The 20,928-nt window shown below is 39.4% G+C and overlaps 1 protein-coding gene across 6 annotated transcripts in view; it reads right to left on the bottom strand.

Annotated features, from left to right (window-relative positions):
- The window catches only part of DAAM2 (dishevelled associated activator of morphogenesis 2), a 212,589-nt gene that overhangs the window by 77,898 nt on the left and 113,763 nt on the right, over nt 1–20,928 (bottom strand). For all 6 annotated transcript variants that reach the window (XM_085320666.1, XM_085320657.1, XM_085320692.1 and 3 more), the window contains one exon: nt 5,592–5,666. In XM_085320666.1, coding sequence (XP_085176792.1) covers nt 5,592–5,666 — 75 coding nt within the window. The remainder of the gene's footprint in view (nt 1–5,591; nt 5,667–20,928) is intronic.

Here is a 20,928-nt window from a genome sequence, read left to right as displayed (position 1 = left end):
CCCCCGACAGCCAGAAACATAAATTGAAATGCTTAAGCCAAGCCATATATGATCCCCCTCTTTGAAAAATAAACAGAAATCCTGAACAGGCATYATGGAATCTCAATGGCAGAGTCCTGGGGTGTGATTTGGGGCTTGATTTGTATTTTCTTGGGTGATAGCCCATCTGGTCATCTTTCCTTTGGCCCATAAATGCTCCTTTGAAAGACTCCCTTTCCTACAAAGGCTTAATTTCTCCTTGGAGCCATTGTGGAGGGAAAGCAAATGCAGGAAGGTGCTCAACAGTATTTTGGTGAGAGTGAAAAAGGCCCTTTTCCAAATGAAACAAATACAAATAATCCTGCCTTTACAATAGAGGGTGATTATAGAAAACCCCTTTTCTAAAGCTGCAGCCAGCCAAGAGTCCTTCATTTCTCACTCTTGTGCATGGCCAGGAACTCAAATCTTCATGCCCTCTCTAAAGACAGATTGGTCACGCATTTGCATTATATGAAATAGCTTTCACTGCAAGAGTTATAGAAACATAACTATCCCTGGGAGACACAGGGGAGGGAACTGTCAGTATCTCAGGCTGGATTTCATTAATGTAGTTGACCAATGAGTTGCTTTCCTAAACTACCACTTGCACTCTAGGACAGAAATCTGCTGCACTGAGGATGCAGCTAGCTAATGTTAACCAAACACCCTAAGAAGAATATTGCTTAGTTCCTTATCCAGTTCCTAAAAAGCAGTATAAATAATGACCCACAGGCTCTTTTTCAGGAGCTCATTTCACAAATTTAAAGTTTTCCAAACGAAGTGCATCATCCACAAGCATGACGTCTAGTTGCCTGACTTGTCATTCTAAAATGCTTACAAATGTGTGCAAAAATCATTCACTTTGAACCGTATCTGTAAAACTTTGGGTAGTCCAAAGCATGATTTTTGAAAACTTGGCTCATTTTAAACAGCAATATCTTAGTTTAATTAAAAGTATAAACTCCCACACCTTATCCTAATGGCTAACCACTCTCCTAAAATGCTGGGAAGCTAAATGTAATACCATAAGGACACTGCATGTGAACAGAAAACAAGGATATGACTAGCAGCAGAAAGAGACTATATGATCAATTTAGTTTCACTTGCCAATCTCACACAAATGAAAATAAGAAAGAAATAAACAAAAKAAATAGTGAAAAAGTAAACTGGGCRTTCTGATTTATCTTTATAGTCCAAGCTCTGTCTTCAGATCTCATCTATAATTATAACTACCAAAGTGTTATCATTACCAAAATTACTTCCAGTCCATAAATAAATAGAAGTGAAATTAAAATTGGAATTTGACAAAGAATTATTTTCTTTTGTGCCTCCTGCGACTTATCTGGATAATACTCCTTTAAAACATTTCTTCAAAGAAAACAGCAGTTGAAATTCAGGTGTATAATACATCTATCTATATTACGACTGAACTAAAAAGAAAATATAAATTGTAAATGTAATAAAAATAATATCGAACTTTTTTAGGAAATGACATTTTAAAGTAACATAGAAGTCACCTAATGCAGATAGGGGACAGAGTTATCTACCTGCTTGATTCTGCTGAAAAATATATTTTCATGAAGCTGTTTTGCAAAGAGCAAATGCTTTCCAACTTGAGGAAAAAGGACTGATTATGCTATATTTATCACTCTTGAGCCCCATCTCATGCTCTCARCTGAGCCATCTGTCCAAAAAAGCCAGATCTGCAGCCAAATCTGTTCACCTGAAAGTCTCTCTGTGGAAGTGCAAGTACAGCCAAGCTCATAAAAGCAATATAGTGGTGTCAGAAGTTTTTCTCCTTCTTCCCTGTAAAGTGAGGGCCGTGTTTATTTGTGCTGCCAAGCAGACAGTATCATGGGGTTGTGAGGGGAGGAGAAGCACAGGGAGGTTTCTTTACATGTGATATCAACGGGGCCACTGCTGCATTTTTATGAAGAGAAGTTCTGTGCGTTGATGAAATCAGCAGAAGATGACAATGACCTCAATGCAGGAAGGGTCTCTGTTGGCAGGCAACTCACTAGCATTATTCAGAGCATTTAGACATCAGATGACCGGGTTTATGAGCACTGCATTTTCAAAGAAAATGTGGAGGCTCCTATTTCTAATTAAGACAGCATTAGCAGCCATCTCTTTTACAAGGGATTTGTCTAGAAGACACTGACAACTGATCTTCCTTTCAGTTAGGCAACCTGAAGGATGTGATGTTCCCTCCAAACGGACTCTGCACTACAGCTTAGTAAAGACATTGAATTTTACTGTCACATACTCCTGYGAGAATTAGGACTAAAAGTTATTAAAATCTACAAAGTCACAGTGACAGAAACAATTGTGGGAACAGAACTGTGCCTAAAAATGCACAGCTTTTTGAACTGGAGTAGGAATCTGTGACCTCAAGACTACTGTGAGAGTGCTTCCTAACATAGTGGTCTAAGGTTACAAGTAGGGAACGTCAAACATGTCAGAAATCACCACATTGCTCTCAAGCACAATCTATGTGAGACAGATATGATGGGTAACAGTGCAGAAGGTCTCAGAAAATGATTCTTGAGCACAGTGGTCTTGGCTGTTGAAATTCACAGAAGATACTTAACGATATCAGTGGGATAAAAACTCAACTTTCATTTAAGAAGTGGGTAGAGAAAACTTTTTTGTCCAGCTCATATATAAAATAGAACATCATAATTACGCAAAAGGATATAGAATAAGCTGTGAAATCTCCATATAGAAAGATTCTGATACAGTTCATTCACAGGAGATGCAATGATTAAGTTTTATTAAAAAAATAGGACTTCAGCATTTAAAACTAACTTCTGTAATTACTGCTACCATTTCAAAACTAATACTTCCTGCAGTAATTCTAAGTAAAATAATGTAATTCCTGATAGTGCCCAAGAGATGCAAACTGAAATAGACTAGAAAACGTCAGGAAGCAACATGAAACATTTTTCTTTTACCACTCATGAGCCAAGTGTATTCTGAATAAGCATAAATAAATAAATAAATAAATACGTGCCACACCACTATATTTGAGAGAGAAATTATAAGAGGGTCTAAAATACCCATCTGCAAGTTAAGAATCTCAGCAGTCTTAAAAAAAAAGATGAAAAGAACGTCACTGTTAAAGTGTGCTGGAGCTGGGTTACTCCAGTTTTTCGCTGATAYAATTCCTGTGAAATCAAGTCAACTAAGTTTCACCTGTCTAAAGCTGGAACAACTAAATGGTAAATAAAGACCAGTGATTTTAACCCCAAGTTATCTTTTTACTACCTCAAGCATGAGAGTGAATCACGAGGCTTGAAGCCACAGAAAGGGTTATCGATCATTCGATGTTGAGGCATGCACACAACATTACCAGGGCTGGTGTTTACTGGTGTTCTTAAAATGTGTTTGAAATTAGAAACATAGGCTAAAATATGGTCTCATTTCATGGAGCTGCTCCAGGTTTACAATAGTGGCATTTACATATTCACTCCAGATTTACATCAGGATCGTCTAAAAACTAATCCAAAAGCTACTGAAAACAATGGAAAAACTTCTAGTAGGTTTAAGAGGCCTTGGATCAAACTCTTCCAGCAGTATTTGGGTGGTTGAGATTGGAAGGTTTCATATTTATTTTGTTAGTGATTCTCCTAAAGCAAATTTGTTCAGTCAGTAAATCAAAGTATAATGCCATGCCAGTTACAAAAGCTCAAACCCTTTTCTCAAAATGAGCCTGTATTCTTTTATCCCTTCACCCTGCCACAAAAAAATCCAGCATGAAGAAAGGTGGTCACTTTGCTTATTCATGACTCACAATAGATAGCAGCTCTTCTTTTATCCTCTTAAAATTAAAGGCTTTCAAAATCTTGTTTTTCTTTTTAAACAAGACATATTTGAACAAGAGATATAGATAAATATTGATACATTAAGCATCCGTTGAGGCATTATTAATGATCATATAATTACAATATATATAATTTACAGAATTATTTTTCAGCTCATAATCATGATATAAATAGAGCAGAGAAGCTTTCAGAAATGTAACATAAAAGTATAAGTAAACAAACAAAGTTTATTACCTAAAATGCTAAGGACTGAATTGTGTCATTACTTCTGCACAACTGCCAAAAAATCCTTAGTAGATATGAATAACTGGAGGTAGAACTTGTCTATAAAACCAAAAATTCAAAATCTATGTTCTACCATATCAAAGCAAACTAGTGGGCACTATAAGCAGGTAGCTATAGGCTTTTGCTGGTGGCCAGCTCTGTTAGATGTTTCAAAGGAAGATGTAAACAGCCACTGAACAAGGACAATTAAAGGAAGCTTTCCTAAAAATTCTGGTTGGCTTGTACCTGATGTCTAAGGTGTTGAAGCCTTATGCTTCTCTGTTTATCTGCTTTTATGTAAGTGGATATCTTACTTTCATCTTATGTAAACACCTACCTTTTCTTTAATTATTCTCCTRAACTAACCTCATTGTTATTATGCAGATTATATAGAAATCAAATTTAAAACACTCAACAAAGCAAACCTTTCCTAGTTTTCCCACTGACTGCTTTTCTGTTTCATCAAATACCCCTTTGCTTTTCTATTCTGAAGCGTAAACAGGGGACTTGCTGCCTGCCTCTCCCCTCTATCCGCCCCCCCTCCAACAATTTCATATAACAATATATATCCTCAATTACAGACTATACAAACTCTTCTTGAAGAAACAAATTATTTCATCTTTGCTCAGCCCAAATGGCACACTGGTCTCAATGCAGTCAAAAGTACAGTTCTGGAAAAAGATACATTAAAGTCTCACTACTTCAGACTAGCTAGCCCTGCCAAAACACATGCACAACTGTGTATATTTGCTGAAGGCAAGCTTTGCATTACCACTTCTCAGAATTTTAAAAGAGGGGTAACAGTTTAAGTATCTTTGTGCTCCACCAACACCCAACAGCATGACAATCTCTTCAAGATCATTATGCTCTACCACAGTCTAAAGCTAGCTGAAAGTTGCTTTGAATTGTACAGGAGTCAATTTAGTTCTACAATCAGTGGAGTTCAAAAAGGGCACAAAGCTACTTTTGTCTCTTCTTTTCAGGTTCTGTGCCAAGAACAGAGATCTAAGGATCAGGCCCCTTTGTGTGACAGGCTTTGCAGCCAGCATGTAAATCATTTTAGAAGTTTTTCAGAATTCTCCTTAAATATTATTCAAAAAGAGAACGGAGGGAAGGAGAGAGGGACAGCAAGTGAGTATACACAATTGTAATACAGAACAATTACTGACTTTTAAAATCCAAAACATAGCAACAGCATCACATCTCATTACTTCAGCTCTGAGTTTTCACTCCAGAATCTAGTTTGATTGCCTTCAATGTTCTGAATCACAGAAATAAGAAATGGAAAATGCATATCGTGTTATCTAATCCATTCTTCTGTTAGAACAGGGCTTTCTTAATACGCATACACATCCTCTTTCACAAGGCCAATTTCTTATGAGTCAAACACTTGGCCTAACATACCTCTCCTTCAGGGACTTCTTCCTAAAAAAACAGTTCTATATGGTAGAAAATCTTCCCTGCTGTGCAGGAGAGGTAACTTACTGCTGCCATGGAGTTGATGCGGTCAATGTAGTAATCTGGCCAGCTGGTAGCAAGCTTATTAGGATCCTCTTGTTCCTGAAACAAAAAGTTAAACAAGGTTACACAAGAAGCCTTACAGGATGAAGTGCCTCTGTGGAACCATCTGGGATTCCTCACTGCATTATTCTTTATTGCATTATGTCCTCCACATATTTTTGTGTAATACACATAGACTTGTGGCATTTATTACAAACATTTCTGAAAGCATAATGCTAGTGCTGTGACCACAGTGTGTTAGAGAGAAAAAAAAAGGTTCAGCTGAGGTTATTAAACACAGAATTATAAAATGTGATGGAGGCAAAGTTATCTTTGGTGTCTGAGTGGCAAACTTCAGCCCCTTCAACACAGTGACTACACTCCCAAGAAGAAGGAGAGCCCACTTACAGATAACAGGTTTGCATTTTACAGTTTCATACTGACAGATCTTAGAAATTATTTTACCTCACTAATGCTCAAGTGATGCTGGGATTCACCAGCAAAGGGCTCAACATCTGCAATGGAGAAAAAACTAACTCAAGGAATCTGAAAAGAAGTCAAAAGACTGCCTCATTTGTGATGTGATAAGCCACAAAACTTAGGCACAACCTCAAACCATCCTAAGGAACAGAACAGCATCACGTCAATTTTAGGAAGAGCTGTATAATCCTTCCATCCTGCCTCCCAAATAGTTCATCTGAAAGCTTCTTCACTAGACTAAGCTCAACTAAGCTCAGTTTTCAACAAAAGACCTACCTCTACTCAGGAACCAATTATTTCTAGTTCCTTGGCTAGTCTATTTATTTATAGATAGACATAAGAGTCACCAATAAAACAGAGATTCATTTTCAGGATCCCATTATAAGGTAAAAGTAACTCATACTAAATCTCAGTTGAAGTTACTCTTAGCATACGATAAGAGATCAAAGCACCTGACATCCTAAGGATGTCCAAAGATGGACAAAGACTGTATGGATCTAACCAATGCTGTCTGTGTATGAATGTTTACCCATACTAGAAAAGTTGTTATGTGGAGACCACACAGAACAACATTGAACCTGGTATTCTGCAAGAGTAATTCAGCTATTTCAAAACTGTTTTGTATATAAGAGATAGTTCTGCATGATCCTTGCTGAACTGTGTTCAGAAAACATGTTGCTATCCATCAAGCCCCTTTCAGGCTATATCCCAACTTACATAGTAACAATTCCATGCAAATTGAAATATTTGTATTTAGAATTAAACAGAAAACTAGGACTCATTGGAGTCTCATGGGTTAAGGCCCTAGAAGGAAGGACTCCCGTCCAGGAGAGCTGGTTACTCTTCAAACCACTTCCTCTAAGATCAAGAGCAGTGCATCCCTATGAGTAAGAAGTGCAGCAAAGGAGGCACTTCTTCATGGGTGAGCAAGGAGCTCTTGGACAAATTCAGACAGAAGAAGAAAATACACAGAATGTGGAAGAGGGGACAGGCTACTTGGGAGAATTACAGGAATGCAGTCAGAGTATGTAGAGATGCTGCGAGGAAGGCTAAGGCCCAGCTGGAATTGAGTCTTGCAAGGGATGTGAAGGACAACAGGAAGGGTTTCTTCAAATACATCAGCAGCAAGAGGAGAACTAGGGAAAATGCGGGCCTGCTACTGAATGGGGTGGGGGCCCTGGTGAGAAGGGAGACAGAGAAGGCAGAATTACTGAATGCCTTCTTTGCTTCAGTCTTCACTGCTAAAGGCAGCCCTCAAGAATCCTGCAGCCTGGACATGAGGGAGAAAGTCTGGAGAAGGTAAGACTTTCCTTTGGTTGAGGAGGATAGGATTAGAGACCTTCTGGGCAGGCTAGACATCCACAAATCCAYGSGCCCAGATGGGATGCACCCACGGGTACTGAGGGAGCTGGCGGACATTGTTGCCAAGCTGCTCTCTATCATCTTTGAAAGGTCCTGGAGAACTGGAGAGGTGCCTGAGGACTGGAAGAAAGCCAATGACACTCCAGTCTTCAAGAAGAGGCAAGAAGGAGGACCCAGGCAACTATAGGCCAGTCAGCCTCACCTCCATCCCTGGAAAGGTGATGGAACAGCTCATTCTGGATGTCATCTCCAGACATACAGAGAATAAGAAGGTGATCAGGAGTAGCCAGCATGGATTCACCAAGGGCAAATCCTGCTTAACCAATCTGATAGTCCTGTGTGATGGAATGACTGGCTGCGTAGATGAGGGCACTGCAGTGGACGTTGTGTACATTGACTTCAGCGAGGCTTTTGACACTGTCTCCTATAACATCCTCCTAGAGAAGCTCAGGAAGTGTGAGTTACGACAAGTGGACTGTGAGGTGGATTGAGAACTGGCTGAAAGGCAGAGCTCAGAGGGCTGTCATCAGTGGCGTGGAGTCCAGTTGGAGGCCTATATCTAGTGGCGTCCCCMAGGGCTCAGTACTGGGTCCCATCCTGTTCAACTTCCTCATCAGGGACCTGGATGAGGGGATGGAGTGCCTCCTCAGCAAGTTTGCTGATGATACCAAGCTGGGAGGAGCGGCTGACACACCTGAGGGCTGTGCTGCCATTCAGAGAGGCCTGGACAGGCTGGAGAGTTGGGTGGAGAGGAACCTCCTGAGGTTCAACAAGGGCAAGTGCAGGGTCCTGCAACTAGGGAAAAATAACCCTGTGCACCAGTACAAGCTGGGGGCTGACCTTCTGGAGAGCAGCTGTGCAAAGAAGGACCTGGGAGTGCTGGTGGATGACAGGTTGACCATGAGCCAGCAATGTGCCCTTGTGGCCAAGAAGGCCAATGGTATCCTGGGGTGCATTGGGAGGACTGTTGCCAACAGGTTGAGGGAGGTGATCCTGCCCCTCTACTCAGCCCTGGGGAGGCCTCATCTCGAGTACTGTGTCCACTTCTGGGCTCCACAGGACAAGAGAGACGTGGAGCTACTGGAGAGAGTCCAGCGCAGGGCTACAAAGATGATCAGAGGGCTGYAGCATCTACCCTGTGAGGAACGACTGTGAGAGCTGGGCCTCTTCAGCCTGGGGAAGAGAAGCCTGAGGGGGGATCTTATCAATGTGTATAAGTACCTGAAGAGAGGGTGTCAAGGGAACAGGGACAAACTCTTTTCAGTTGTCCCATGTGACAGGACAAGAGGCAATGGGCAGAAACTGAAGCACAGAAAGTTCCACCTGAATGTGAGGGAGAATTTCTTCCCTGTGAGAGCGACAGAGCACTGGCACAGGTTGCCCAGAGAGGCTGTGGAGTCTCCTTCTCTGGAGATCTTCAAGGCCCGCCTGGATGCAATCCTGTCTACCATGCTCTAGGTGCCCCTGCTTGAGGAGGTGGGTTGGACTAGAAGATCTCCAGAGGTCCCTTCCAACCTTACTGATCCTATGATTCTATGACTCAGGTGTAGGTATTTCCTTTCTCTCTCCTCATTTACCTGGACTTTCAACATGTGAACTTAAGGAGCATCTCTGTCCCTGTTAACAATCAAACAGAACAGCTCTGTCTCTRTCCAGCAAAGTACTGCAGTGCAGACACATCCTAGGTAGTTCACAACTCTTTTTTAAAGACTAATGCTGTAGTCTAATGGTAAGAGATACCAATTTTATCCAGAGTTGCTAAGTACCCACCACCTCAATGGCAATAAAYGATATAATTAAGAACAAGGTGACCTTTCTCAAACAAAGTGAGAAGTTCTGCTGCTTTTTCTTTCTTTTTCCCCCCCCTTTCCTGAGCACAATCAGCAACAATCTGCTGGATGCAAATCCATGTCAATCAGTACATGCCAGAAATACAAAAGTCCCTACCAATAGCCAATCAGAATTTCCACATCACATGTTATTGATACACTACCTTTCAGCGCCTCCCTTCCCTGTAGAATACATAGTGGCAATGACAACACTGATTATTGCATTGCATTCAGCAGACTTCAACCTCTTATGCAAAAGTCAAAATATGACCTTGCTGCAGGAAAAATAAATCAAGAAATCCAGTTGATAAATACAGTATTATATTTAGAAGATAATCTTATCAACCTCAAATAGGACAATAGAGAGTAGGAACTAATCCAGAGATAGTAAAATAAAGGTCATTCTGCAGGGACTATAGAAACCTGATTTTAAAGGTGAACCAGGCTAAGCCACCAATCTGAAGTACAAGGTGTGCTGATAATGACCTTCTGAAAGTTTTCTCTGCATAGAATTATAAAAGTGCAAGTGACAGGTATAATTGTTTGCAGAGTACAACAGACTGGAAGATTGTCAGAACATGGTATACACGTTTCCTACACCTCTTTTGCCGGCATTCTGAACTACAAGTAAATAAACAGTTACAGACAAATTAAGGACCACTTGTACCCTGTTCATATCCCAAAATAAACTACAATATTCTATCTCCCTAAAATTCTTTTTTGGAAAAAAGCATGAATTCTAGAATACCATAGTTCATTTTTCTAGATGTCTAGCTTGGACATGCAAGCCAAAGAGCATCAGGATAGATGTGTTAAGCATCAGGACTTCCACTGAACCCAAACTATTATAAACTTCACAGTCAGAACCCAGGATGAGATGATCCTAATCCCTTAGAGTATATACTTATATTAGGTTAGCTTGGCAARTAAGACAAGGCCCATGTTATATCTTGCTTTTGACCGTTCTCCATCTACTATAAATTGGCCTGAACTCTAAGCTCACAAAGCTTGTATTTTGTGTTTATTTTTAATTAGGATTGGGAGAAAACTGGTTTCAGTGAAACAGAGCAAGTGTAAACTTATTTTCTGAATAAAAGTCAGACTCAATCTGGATACTGGTGAAGTTAATATACACACACACACACACACATATATATATATATATATATGTGATGTTCCTTTAAGCACCTCTCACTTTCTGAAACTCAGATGCAAACGATTCAACATATAAGCAAGAATGTCCATCTAATTTCAATGGCTCTCCACACTCCCTGTTTAGACCAGAASTTTATGGCTGTCAATGCCACATGCTATGCTCCACTGGACCAAATATGATTACATATTTAAAACCTGACACTTTATTTTGATTATGAAGTCCCAGAAAACCAATTCTTGMAAAAGCTACTTTTACTCCGGATGAAAACATAGATTTTTATTGAAACGCCTGTAAACATTGGGTGGTACAATATTATTTATAGACAGTGACCTGGTCAACATTTTTACAGAAGACATAAATTTGCACTAGAATTTCTTTCACCCCGGGGAGCAGTAGCATCACAGCCATTGGTGAAAACATTTTGTTGCCCAAATTATGCGAGTGTTCCCCATGGAAGAAATTGCTGTACCAAGTTTCTTCTCAGAGTGGGGAAGATCAGCCAAAAATGGAATGCAATTCTCATTTTGTTTTTTGTGGGGTGGTGACTGGGCACTGTTTATGTGTGGCTTCCTTCTTTATTCTTTATTATTTTTTATTTTTTCTTTAAGGTCTTCAGGATTCCATCCTCAAAGAAAATCCCCAGAGAAAACTGCAAGGCAACTTGATGATGATGACAAAACCCTTTTCTTGCCCCAGGAGACAGAGGAGGGGGGAAAAATAATAAAAAATAAAAAAGGTCCTAATATCCAAAGCCACAAAGGCAGCAAGAGCTGGAAACAATTACCCATCTGTATGAAGCAAAGCATCAGCTGAAGGAGTATATTAAAGCAAATCCTTCTTTTAGCTCCTTGAATAGTGTAAATATTACATTAAAAAACAGACGTCAGCTTGTGGATTTTATAAGGAGCCATATCATTCTTCACTGGACTAAGAACTATGCAACTGCTGTGAAAACAGGATCCTGATATCACACAAGCCTGCAAAACAGCCAAGGTATTATACAGGCTTTGACACTAATTTGGACATGCTCTACCCCTTGGTGGAAAGTGGGACTTACGACTTTATCTAAAATAGGACTTGATGGAGTACAGCATATATCGGGACCGTTTGAAACAATCAAAAAAAAAAATAAAACAAAGTATGCTCAGTTGATCCTGAAAATCTTTTACAAAATGCTGGGAGACTTGAAGCACTGGGCAAGCTGTTGTCTAAAGAACAGAGACCCTCAGTGGCTGTTATTCCAGTGCAACAAACATTGGTGGTACGAAGATTGCCATCTTCACAGGCAGAATCAGAAATTACAGATCATTCTCTTTGTCAAGAAACAGAAAAGAAGCACCAAGCACCGTAGTTAAGGAAGCCGTTCAGAAATGCTAAATATTCATGGCTGAGTGGATCATGAAATTAAAAGACCCTGTGTATTTGACTGGTGTTTCTTTCAAGACAGGTTGAGCACAGGTAAAAGTAACTGCCTGCACTGAAGCTCTTTTGTGGTTAAGGATTGGGTTTCAATTTCCAGTGACGACACACTGGTATTTTACTGTACACTAAATGGAACCCAAACAATGCTGAGCAGTCTTCTAGAGCATGTTCTTAAAACCTGAGCATGATAGAACATTAATAAATGTATCCATAAAATGTAAAGCTTTACAAGGCTTCTTGCATATGGTAAAAGGGAAAGACATGGTGATGTGACAATTAAAAATGATCCAGGAAATGACTAGCAGAGTTAGAAACAGGTTAGGAACAGACACTAATCTGACAGTGAATCCATAGTTCTCATATCTCCACCATCATTTCTTTTGGACTGTTTTTATAGGGTGTTAAGAAAACCCATCTCCTTGGGACCGGCAGGTGTTTGGCATCCCTGGGTGTCCAACCWTTACATGGACTTTGCCACTACTTGCACACACTATTGTGATAAAGGATCAGGGCTAATGACTCATGAAGCCTTCTAACATGCAAACTAAAATAACATCTCCCTCTTGAACAGATACATTAAAAAAATATTGTCTATTATGGACGCTGTATGCCAAGGGAGGGTACTCTGGTGATGACATCTATTCACTGGAAACATTAATTCCTTTTCAGAGTCTTCTCTTCAGAACTGCAGACAGCTGACCTTACTATTTTGCACTGCTCAGAATGGAAGGTGGATAAGCCACATATCTGATGCCACAAAATGTGGGGTTAAAATCTTTTGTGGGCAAGGAAAATCGTTTTAAGTACTGAGTTGCTTTGTACATTAGTAAAAAAACAGCACACAAAAACAGATGAAGAATATAAAATAAGGCTATTGAAATTTAAATTCCTATTTCAGCTTGTTCACTCTATCATGACAGGAGACTGCATGTTCAAATTTATACTTCGGTCACAAAGAATTGAATTTGTCTGCAAAACTCACCTTAAAGTTCACATGGTGCTTCTTCTATTAATCTGCATGCATCATTCTAGTATCTCACAGAGCTGAAAGACTGGTTATTTTATATGGCATGAAGGGTCAACCTCATCACATATAGTATGAAAAATATAAATCATGTGGCTCAATTAATTACAAGAAACTAACACGTTTTAAGAAAAAGGTGGAATGTGTTATTTGGCATAACAGTTAAGTCCTTGTAGCTAGCTGTTTCATAACTCCTATTAAAATGCAATGGGAATTGGGATCCTTATTACAAATAAGGGGTGATTTTCCAATGAAGCAACATTTTTTGGAAAATGCCCGTTCACTGAAACTTTAACTTTTAACATGACTTACATCAGCTGAGATGACAGCTTTGCCGGAGAAAGAGTCTGTTTCCAGATGAAGACCTCCCACACTCTTCCGAACAATTTAGCTAGTAAAACTTTCAACTGATATGTGCAGGATTGAGACTCAAGTCCATGTTCTCTCTGGTTCAAAGTTAGAGATATGAACCTTGTTCTCCACATGGGCATTCTAGTCACTATAAACAAGGTGGAGTTTTTGTTTGCAGTGGGCTTTATTTATTTATTTATTTATATTTCCCACATCGACTCTGCTCCCTTCAGATGCTTTTTAAAAAGACTCAGTTCAATACAACATCTGTCGCTAATGTTGAATATGCTGCAATACAGTAACACCTTGCACTCTAAAGTGACGAAAGTCCTCAAAGAAATTCATGAATTAGTTTTTTCAGCCCCTCTTTCAGTGAGATCAGCAGAGACAGGGAAAAACACACAGCTCCCAGTCCCAGCCAAGAATCAATCCACACTGAAATTGTACAATCTGTACTCTCATCCAAATCACCATTCTCCTTTTTTCTATAACWGACTTTCTGAATTTTCCTTAAGTTCAGTTTAAGGAGAAGTCTAGCTTTCAAAGAAACATTTATCTTTTTTGTTAAAACACTCTTCAACCTATTGGCTATATCTCAGTTCAGAGCAGATGAAATTGCATAAATGAAAAGCACTTTCATTAAAGACTCCAAACTTGTTTGATCTGCTGTGAGATGAAATACTAATTCAGAAGCGGAGCTACAATAGATCCAAGCTTTTCAGACAGTTTACACCTCCAAAAAGCCAAACAGCTCCCAAGAGATGCTAATTTTGAAACAGGACAGACCACAGGACTGAGCCATTCATTAGAGAGATGCAGTCACTGGTCTGTTTTTCAGACTCTATGACTAGCATTTACACAAATACTCTCGGGTTTTAGGAATGGAGTTATATCCAAGTCTTTTAAGCACAATTTAGCCAGAGTGAGAAAAACAAACATTACTTCCCTCCCTGGAATTAAACTATTGATGTGCAGATAATAATCCTTTTGCCACAAAAGCAATCTACTGTGCAACTTATTAAGAGGGAATATTCATTTATTACCAGATGGAGCATGCAACTGAGTAGGCCTAAATCCCTCTCATAAAGGTCAGTTACAACGTACACGTTTCCAGTTCACTGGATTACAACGCACACATATTTTACCTAATAGACCAAGGTTTTTTTTGGTTGGTTGATTGGGTGTTTTTATTTGTTTTGTTTGTTTGTTTGTTTCCTTTAGCCTGATTTCTCCCCTGCTGCCAGTAACATGACTGGCCTAGTAATGACCTCTGATGCTAGTTACCAATTCTTTAAGGAAGAATCAGAGGTCTCATGTAATTGTTCCTACTATAGAATGTCAAATCAATTATGGAACTCACTGCCACAAGGTATGATAGATTGTAAAAGAATAAAAGTGAAAACGAGATTCATTTATGAAGGATAAAGATTCCTGCTTAGATACTGAAAGAACCTTCAATGCTGCTAAATTCACCAATCTTCAGAAATTAAAATGGATTACCAGTCATTTTTAAAAGATGGTTTACCCTACCACATGTGGGAAACTTTCTAGTAAAGTTAAAACCATGCCTTATTTTGAACTGTTTATTATATTCATCATGTTTTCCTCTTCACAAGCATCTAGAGATGCAGCCTCTCTAAAGGTCTTAAATTTAAATACATGATGTGCCCTTTCTGACCTCACGTAGCACTGACGTAACACTCAAAATAATATGAAATTCATTAGTTCTAATTGGTATCAGTCTAATGGAGAGGAGGATCATGCTTCTTCCCTTCTTCCAGAAGACATGCCAGCTCCTCTACACAAGCATACACACACACACTCATACACACACGCACACACAAGGACTTCCACACTGAAAATGGACAGCAGTGTTACATCTGGCAGGCTAAAAGGTTGTTGCTGCATTCTTATTAGTTGAATATAAGGGTTAATTTTTCTTTTTTTTTTCTTCTGAAACTCGGCAAGCTCAGAAATCTCAAACACTGATTTAAATAAACTGTATAATCACAGTGTTTAAAATACAATTAAATTTTACAGTAAGTGTGTCTGGCATGAGGCTTTCCATAGATTACTGGAGAGAATCCTGTTCTAAGGAACTTTATATTATAGCAAGGCAACACAGCACATTTTTAGTTCTAAGAAATCCCTTATGCGCCATTCTCATTCCTCTTCTGTTGGCTCTTTATCATCCTCATCACGCAAACAGATGTAAACTTGCTGGCAGGACTGACTGCATCAGCCTCCTCTCATTATTTATAGAAAGTGCAAGTGTGCCTGTCCCTATGCAAACATATTTAGTTGTGCTATAGGATGGGGATCCTACCATAACAAGGCATTGATTTATGGGCAGAGTGTAGTGAACAAGAAGACATCCCCCTGTGTTTACCGTCTGCTTAAATACACAACAGAGGCCACAGTGAATTATCCAGCTCCTTCAACCCTCAGGACAAAGCTTGCTTGCCAAGTTGAAGTCTACCAAYATTTCACATCATTCCCCCACTGAAAGTTTCACCTTTGTCATTGAACTTGGCCTCTTGTTGGATACAGTCTCCCGACTATACTGCTGCTGACAGATCTTTCTTTCCTGTTAGCTGAACTTTGTATTCATGTTTAAAACCTCTTATATGCTCCTTTTCACAAGTCTCAAATAAGTCAACTGATATTATGCAGTCAGGTATATAATTTAAATAACTGCCAAATAAAATAATTCATGAGTTCCCTGCTAATTCAATGAAGGAATTCTTCAGAGCCTACCTTCCCTCACCCTGTTTCATCTATTTATTTTGGAGGTGAAGGGAAATGTCCATTGTGGAGGGCCCTAATAGTCAGGAAGTCAATCTATGCTCATTCTTTAAACAAGGTCTTCAGAGGAAGACACAGAATTTTTCATGTAAACATGAAAAATTTCCCATGTCTCCCAGAGACAGGGAGTGCTAGGCTAGTGACTGAAGTCATCCTCCTGGACCACAGCCCAGTTCACCCAAACCTGCAGCAAGCCTGAGGTCAGACATCGGTACTCTGTAACAGATGAAGACAACAACCTGCCACCATTCCAACAAACCCTAAGAAACAGCAACAGTGAGAAATTTATTATTATTTCATTAACATCTAAGTTCTGTTGCCCCATCACTTTGACTCTGCTATGTCAAACTATTGCATGTTTCTATTCTAGTAGTGCCCCTGTTCAGATTACTACACTATCTTATAGCCAACATGTTGTGGATACAGATCTGGATTTTTTTCTTCTCCCTTCCACCTTGTTGCTTTCAACTTACCTTGTTCCCATTCCAACAGCCCTGTTTTGAACTATACACCTATCCTATTGGTATTTATGTCATTTGGACTGTAAGAAAGAATTCTCCTTCAGTTCCCTTTCTCATTCTCTTGACATTCTTTTGAGAACTTAATGAAAAGCCACAGAAGGAAGACAGTCTGCATACGTGTACCTCCCATCTGCCACATACGTACATTGGAAGTTTATCTTTCTGTCCAGCTTTGTTTACCTCCGGCAAGCAACCACTTAAATCTTTCCTAAAATGAAATGAAAAGTCACCTAATGTTCCAGGTGATTAGTCTGCCTGTAACTTGATGATGGGAATGAAACTTCACTAGCTCTGCTCAAAGACAAATGGAACCACTTACGATATACCTACCTAGAGCTAGCACAGATACCTAGGACACATCCTTTGGAAGCACACACAGTTTATTAATGCCAAAGTCTAAGATGTTTCTCTTCACTGTCCATACACTGTGGACAACATGTCCACTGTCTGTTTTTTTCCACTGATACTCCTTCTTTCTCTAGTTCTCTTCTTCTGCTTTGGGTCCCCTACTAAGAGAGATGACAGTTGGATGGTGAAAGTTGCTACGTATTTTCTATTTGTTTCCGTCCTGTAAACCTCAGCCAAACTATCTGAAGCCCTGGAAAAGCTGAGAGATGTTGGACAGGAGAACACATTTGGATGGAGAGGCAATGGTTTTTAAGTTGTTAACTTGAGCACTTAGTGAAAGTTAGAATGCAGAGCATAATGAGAGCCCTTGTCTGTACCAAATCTGCTTCTAACATACCAGAGAAACATGCTAGTTACTTACATATTCTTTGATCTTGCCTGTCCACCTGAGACTAATCTGAATGGTGAGAATCCCACTGTACATTATTATTGCATACCATCAAGAGGACTGACTCATACTTGGATTGTGGAGACCCAGAACTTTTACAAGAGGACAGACAAGGACAGAACACAATCCAGTGGCAATAACTAAACCACACAATCAGCATTTACATGCTGTTCCCATACAGCAGAATCAGATTGCTCATTCTTATTTTTGTTTTTAAGTACAGTAAAATATACCGTCTTCATAGGGTGACAGCTGGATAAATGTTTTTTTGTTGTTGTTGTTGCTTTCTCCCCTGGAGAGTCAAATCTGCTCCCACTGAACTCTCCCAAACTCCCACAGAAAGCAAGCCAAATGAAAAACACAGTATTAGGCATTATGATGAGAATTTTCCAACTGCATGAACTCAAGAGCATTCTGGGCCAGATTTTTGAGAATTGTTAATGGAACAGTAGCAACACACCTGGAAAAGATAGAAAATTAAAGCTGCACGCCCAAAATCTACATACTCAGAATCTCTAAAACAAATATCATGGCAAGTTTTAGAATTTATGCCTTCAGCAGTTGGAACTAAAGAGTTAGAGAACTATTTTCTACGCAACAGCTAACCTTTCTTGTTGGCAATTTCAAAGAAAAAGAGGGAAAGGAGGAAGAAATTAAGAATATTCCATGCTGTTCCCATGGAGGGGGGGGGACACTTTTCCTGATTATAAATAAATAAATACATAATTTCAAGGCTCTGACCCAAAATAACCCCTTTTCCCACAATAAATAAATGAGTCTACAACTGTTAGCATGGCAACATGGAAAAAAAAACAGCAAAAAGAATGATTTGGAAAAACTCCTTATCTCCTCTAATATCTGCTACAACACGGTCTTCTAGGCATCACCATTCCATGCTGGAATAATGGTATATCAGCTGAATTCTGCAGGTAGTTTTAATTTGTTCTTCCTTTTCTCCTTGGCACCAAGCTCATCCTTTAAATTGCTACAAGAGTATTTCTGGTAAAAAAAAAAACATATATTTTTAGGAAAGGTCTCTCACATCATCAAGCTTTTTATGTCATATCTCAAAGTAACCACTTTGGAGTACTTTTTATAGCAGCAAAAATACCAAGGAAAAGAATCAAGATGCAATTGCAGGTACTTAATGATAAATCATACAAAATGGCCAAATTTTTTTTCTCACATGTGCTGATCAACAGGGTCAACTTCAGTAAATTTATACTGATGTGAGATGAGAAAAAAAGATATCCAAATTCATTATGTGAATGTATAAGGGAATAAGATGATTTCTTATGTGATTTCAGACATTAATCTTGCAGCCAGAACATCTTCTCTACATTAAGAGACATAGAGGGAAACAGATACTGTTTTATGCTTTATTTTACCCTGTGGTAACCGTGTTGCCCAAATTTGGAGGCTACTCTTTCAGACTTTGGCACACATTAACAGGTGCCACCATTCAAACATCCCTTTCAGACTGAAAAGACCCCAGTACACCACTCATCAGGAAATGTGTTCATTTGCTGCATTAGTGACACTCTTGATGAATTTTGTTGTTTCCCATTATATCCTGTGTTTGTCATAGGTCAGACTCTCTGAATTTAATGGTGTAAAAGCTATTTTTACTTATAATAGAGTAACATCTGAAGCCATGTGCCCATCTTCAATACCTAGACTACAGATACTGGAATGACCCGATGTCAGTATCAAGCTAACAAATCATCCCAAACATCTGAGCATGAAGTCATTCTGTTAACAAAAAAAGGAACAGACACTGGTGGGAAAAAAACAAGTTAACTCCACAATTGCTGGCATTTTCCAAACATCCAGCTGAAAGAATGCAGTGGTTTGCAAAGGGCAACATCCTCCCACAGTGAGTTACCAGTATCTTGAGATTTCCACTGAGCAATAGGCTAACTGAAAGCAACTCTATTTTCAACTGAAAACAAGTCTATTTTCAGAGAATTCATCTGAAAAATGCCGCATTTCAGACTGTCTCACCAGCCAGTCTCCTGAGCTAAGGAAGTGATGCAGTCACTCAGACGATGAGTGAATATGAATTTGAGGCACTGGGAGGAGATCGAATAACAGTTTCTGCTATGGCTTACTTCAAGGAGCTGCTCTCAAAGCAACAACACAGGAGACAGAGTTGCACAGAGCCTTACTGTTGCCCCTTTCTTTATAGGGCCGTATAGCTGCTCTCCTAGTTTGGTTTATGATCTATTCATAGAATCACAATTCAGTGGAAGGGACCAACAGGGCCAATTTGAAAGTTAGAATAGATTGTTGAGGGCCTTGTCCAGGTAAAATTTGAACACTTGAGTTAAATCAAAATGCTGACTGAACATGTTGATAACCACAAGCTTCTAAAGCATCAGCAGGAACAGAGACAGTCATCTGAAGCACTACACACTTCAGTTAAAGTCTAATTCTCTAGCTTAGATATACTGGGCAAGCTTTGCCCTGTACACATCAGATATCACTTAGCCACCAAAACACTTCCTCTAAGCTCTCCCAGCCCCACACAGCTGCTCTAGTCTCCTGCTGCCTACCAAATGCTACCACTTCTAGGCTACCATGTGTACTGTGAGGACTCTTTTTTGTTCTTTCAGTCTTCTCAGAGAGAGTAAGAGCATCCTCCACCCCCCAAAGCACCTCACTCCAACCTTGTAGAAAAACTCTAATGACATCACATCCAAGTCCCATGAAACTGGAATTCCTTATAAATGGCTTCTCAAATACTGCAGTAAATTATCTTGTGTGTTCATGTCTGCTGCTACCAGAGTGTGGAATAACAACTCTAAAGAAAGGAACTYATAAGGGCAGATTAAATGCTCCTTACAGTTATAAAACCATAACAAGAACAGATTAAGATTTCGTATCAGTAACAGATTCTAAGAGTACTTCAAAGGGAAAATTGTCTTGCAAGAAGATAAAATTGAAAACAATACAACCTCAAACCACCCACTTCATTTATTATGAGCCAACAACTGCTTGGCACTCTTCATGAAGGAAGGATGAAACCGAAAGGGCTTTCACAGTTCAGATCATACAACACAAAACCAAAAAACCCACACTCAGACAACACAATGGTGTGATCTTCATTTGGTATATTATATCATTAAATGAGACCAGATGAAGATTCAGTTTCTATCTTCTTTAGGGAGTATCTATCTTCCGCTGAATATCCCCATGTCAGAGACATAAGATAAAGTAGGAACCCAAGGAAATGAACGCTTTCTCCTACAACAAGAATGACAGAGCTCACACCTAAACACAATAGATGCAATGCATCCCCATGCTCTGACTTACAGCCTCCATATGCAGCCTTAAATACAGAGAAGAGACCTCAGCCCTGTCGATTCGCATTTAGCTGAGAAACAAATGCCTCTCTATCATACCCAAGCTGAAAGTACACTTTACAGGTTAAATACTGCATAGAGCAATCCCAAAACAAACATTGTGYGCAGGAACTTTGACTCACTTTAAAAAGTCTCCTCCAAAGGCCAGGAGGACTCCAGGTTTGATACTTGCATCCTTCTTCTGCTATGTCCCCAGCAGACTAAAGTAATT

This window comes from Rhea americana, unplaced genomic scaffold, assembly GCF_003343005.1.
Source record: "Rhea americana isolate MKP2758 unplaced genomic scaffold, rheAme1 scaffold_119, whole genome shotgun sequence".
NCBI lineage: Eukaryota > Metazoa > Chordata > Aves > Rheiformes > Rheidae > Rhea > Rhea americana.
The sequence above is the reverse complement of the archived record's forward strand: the minus strand, read 5'-3'. Positions and strand labels throughout refer to the sequence as shown.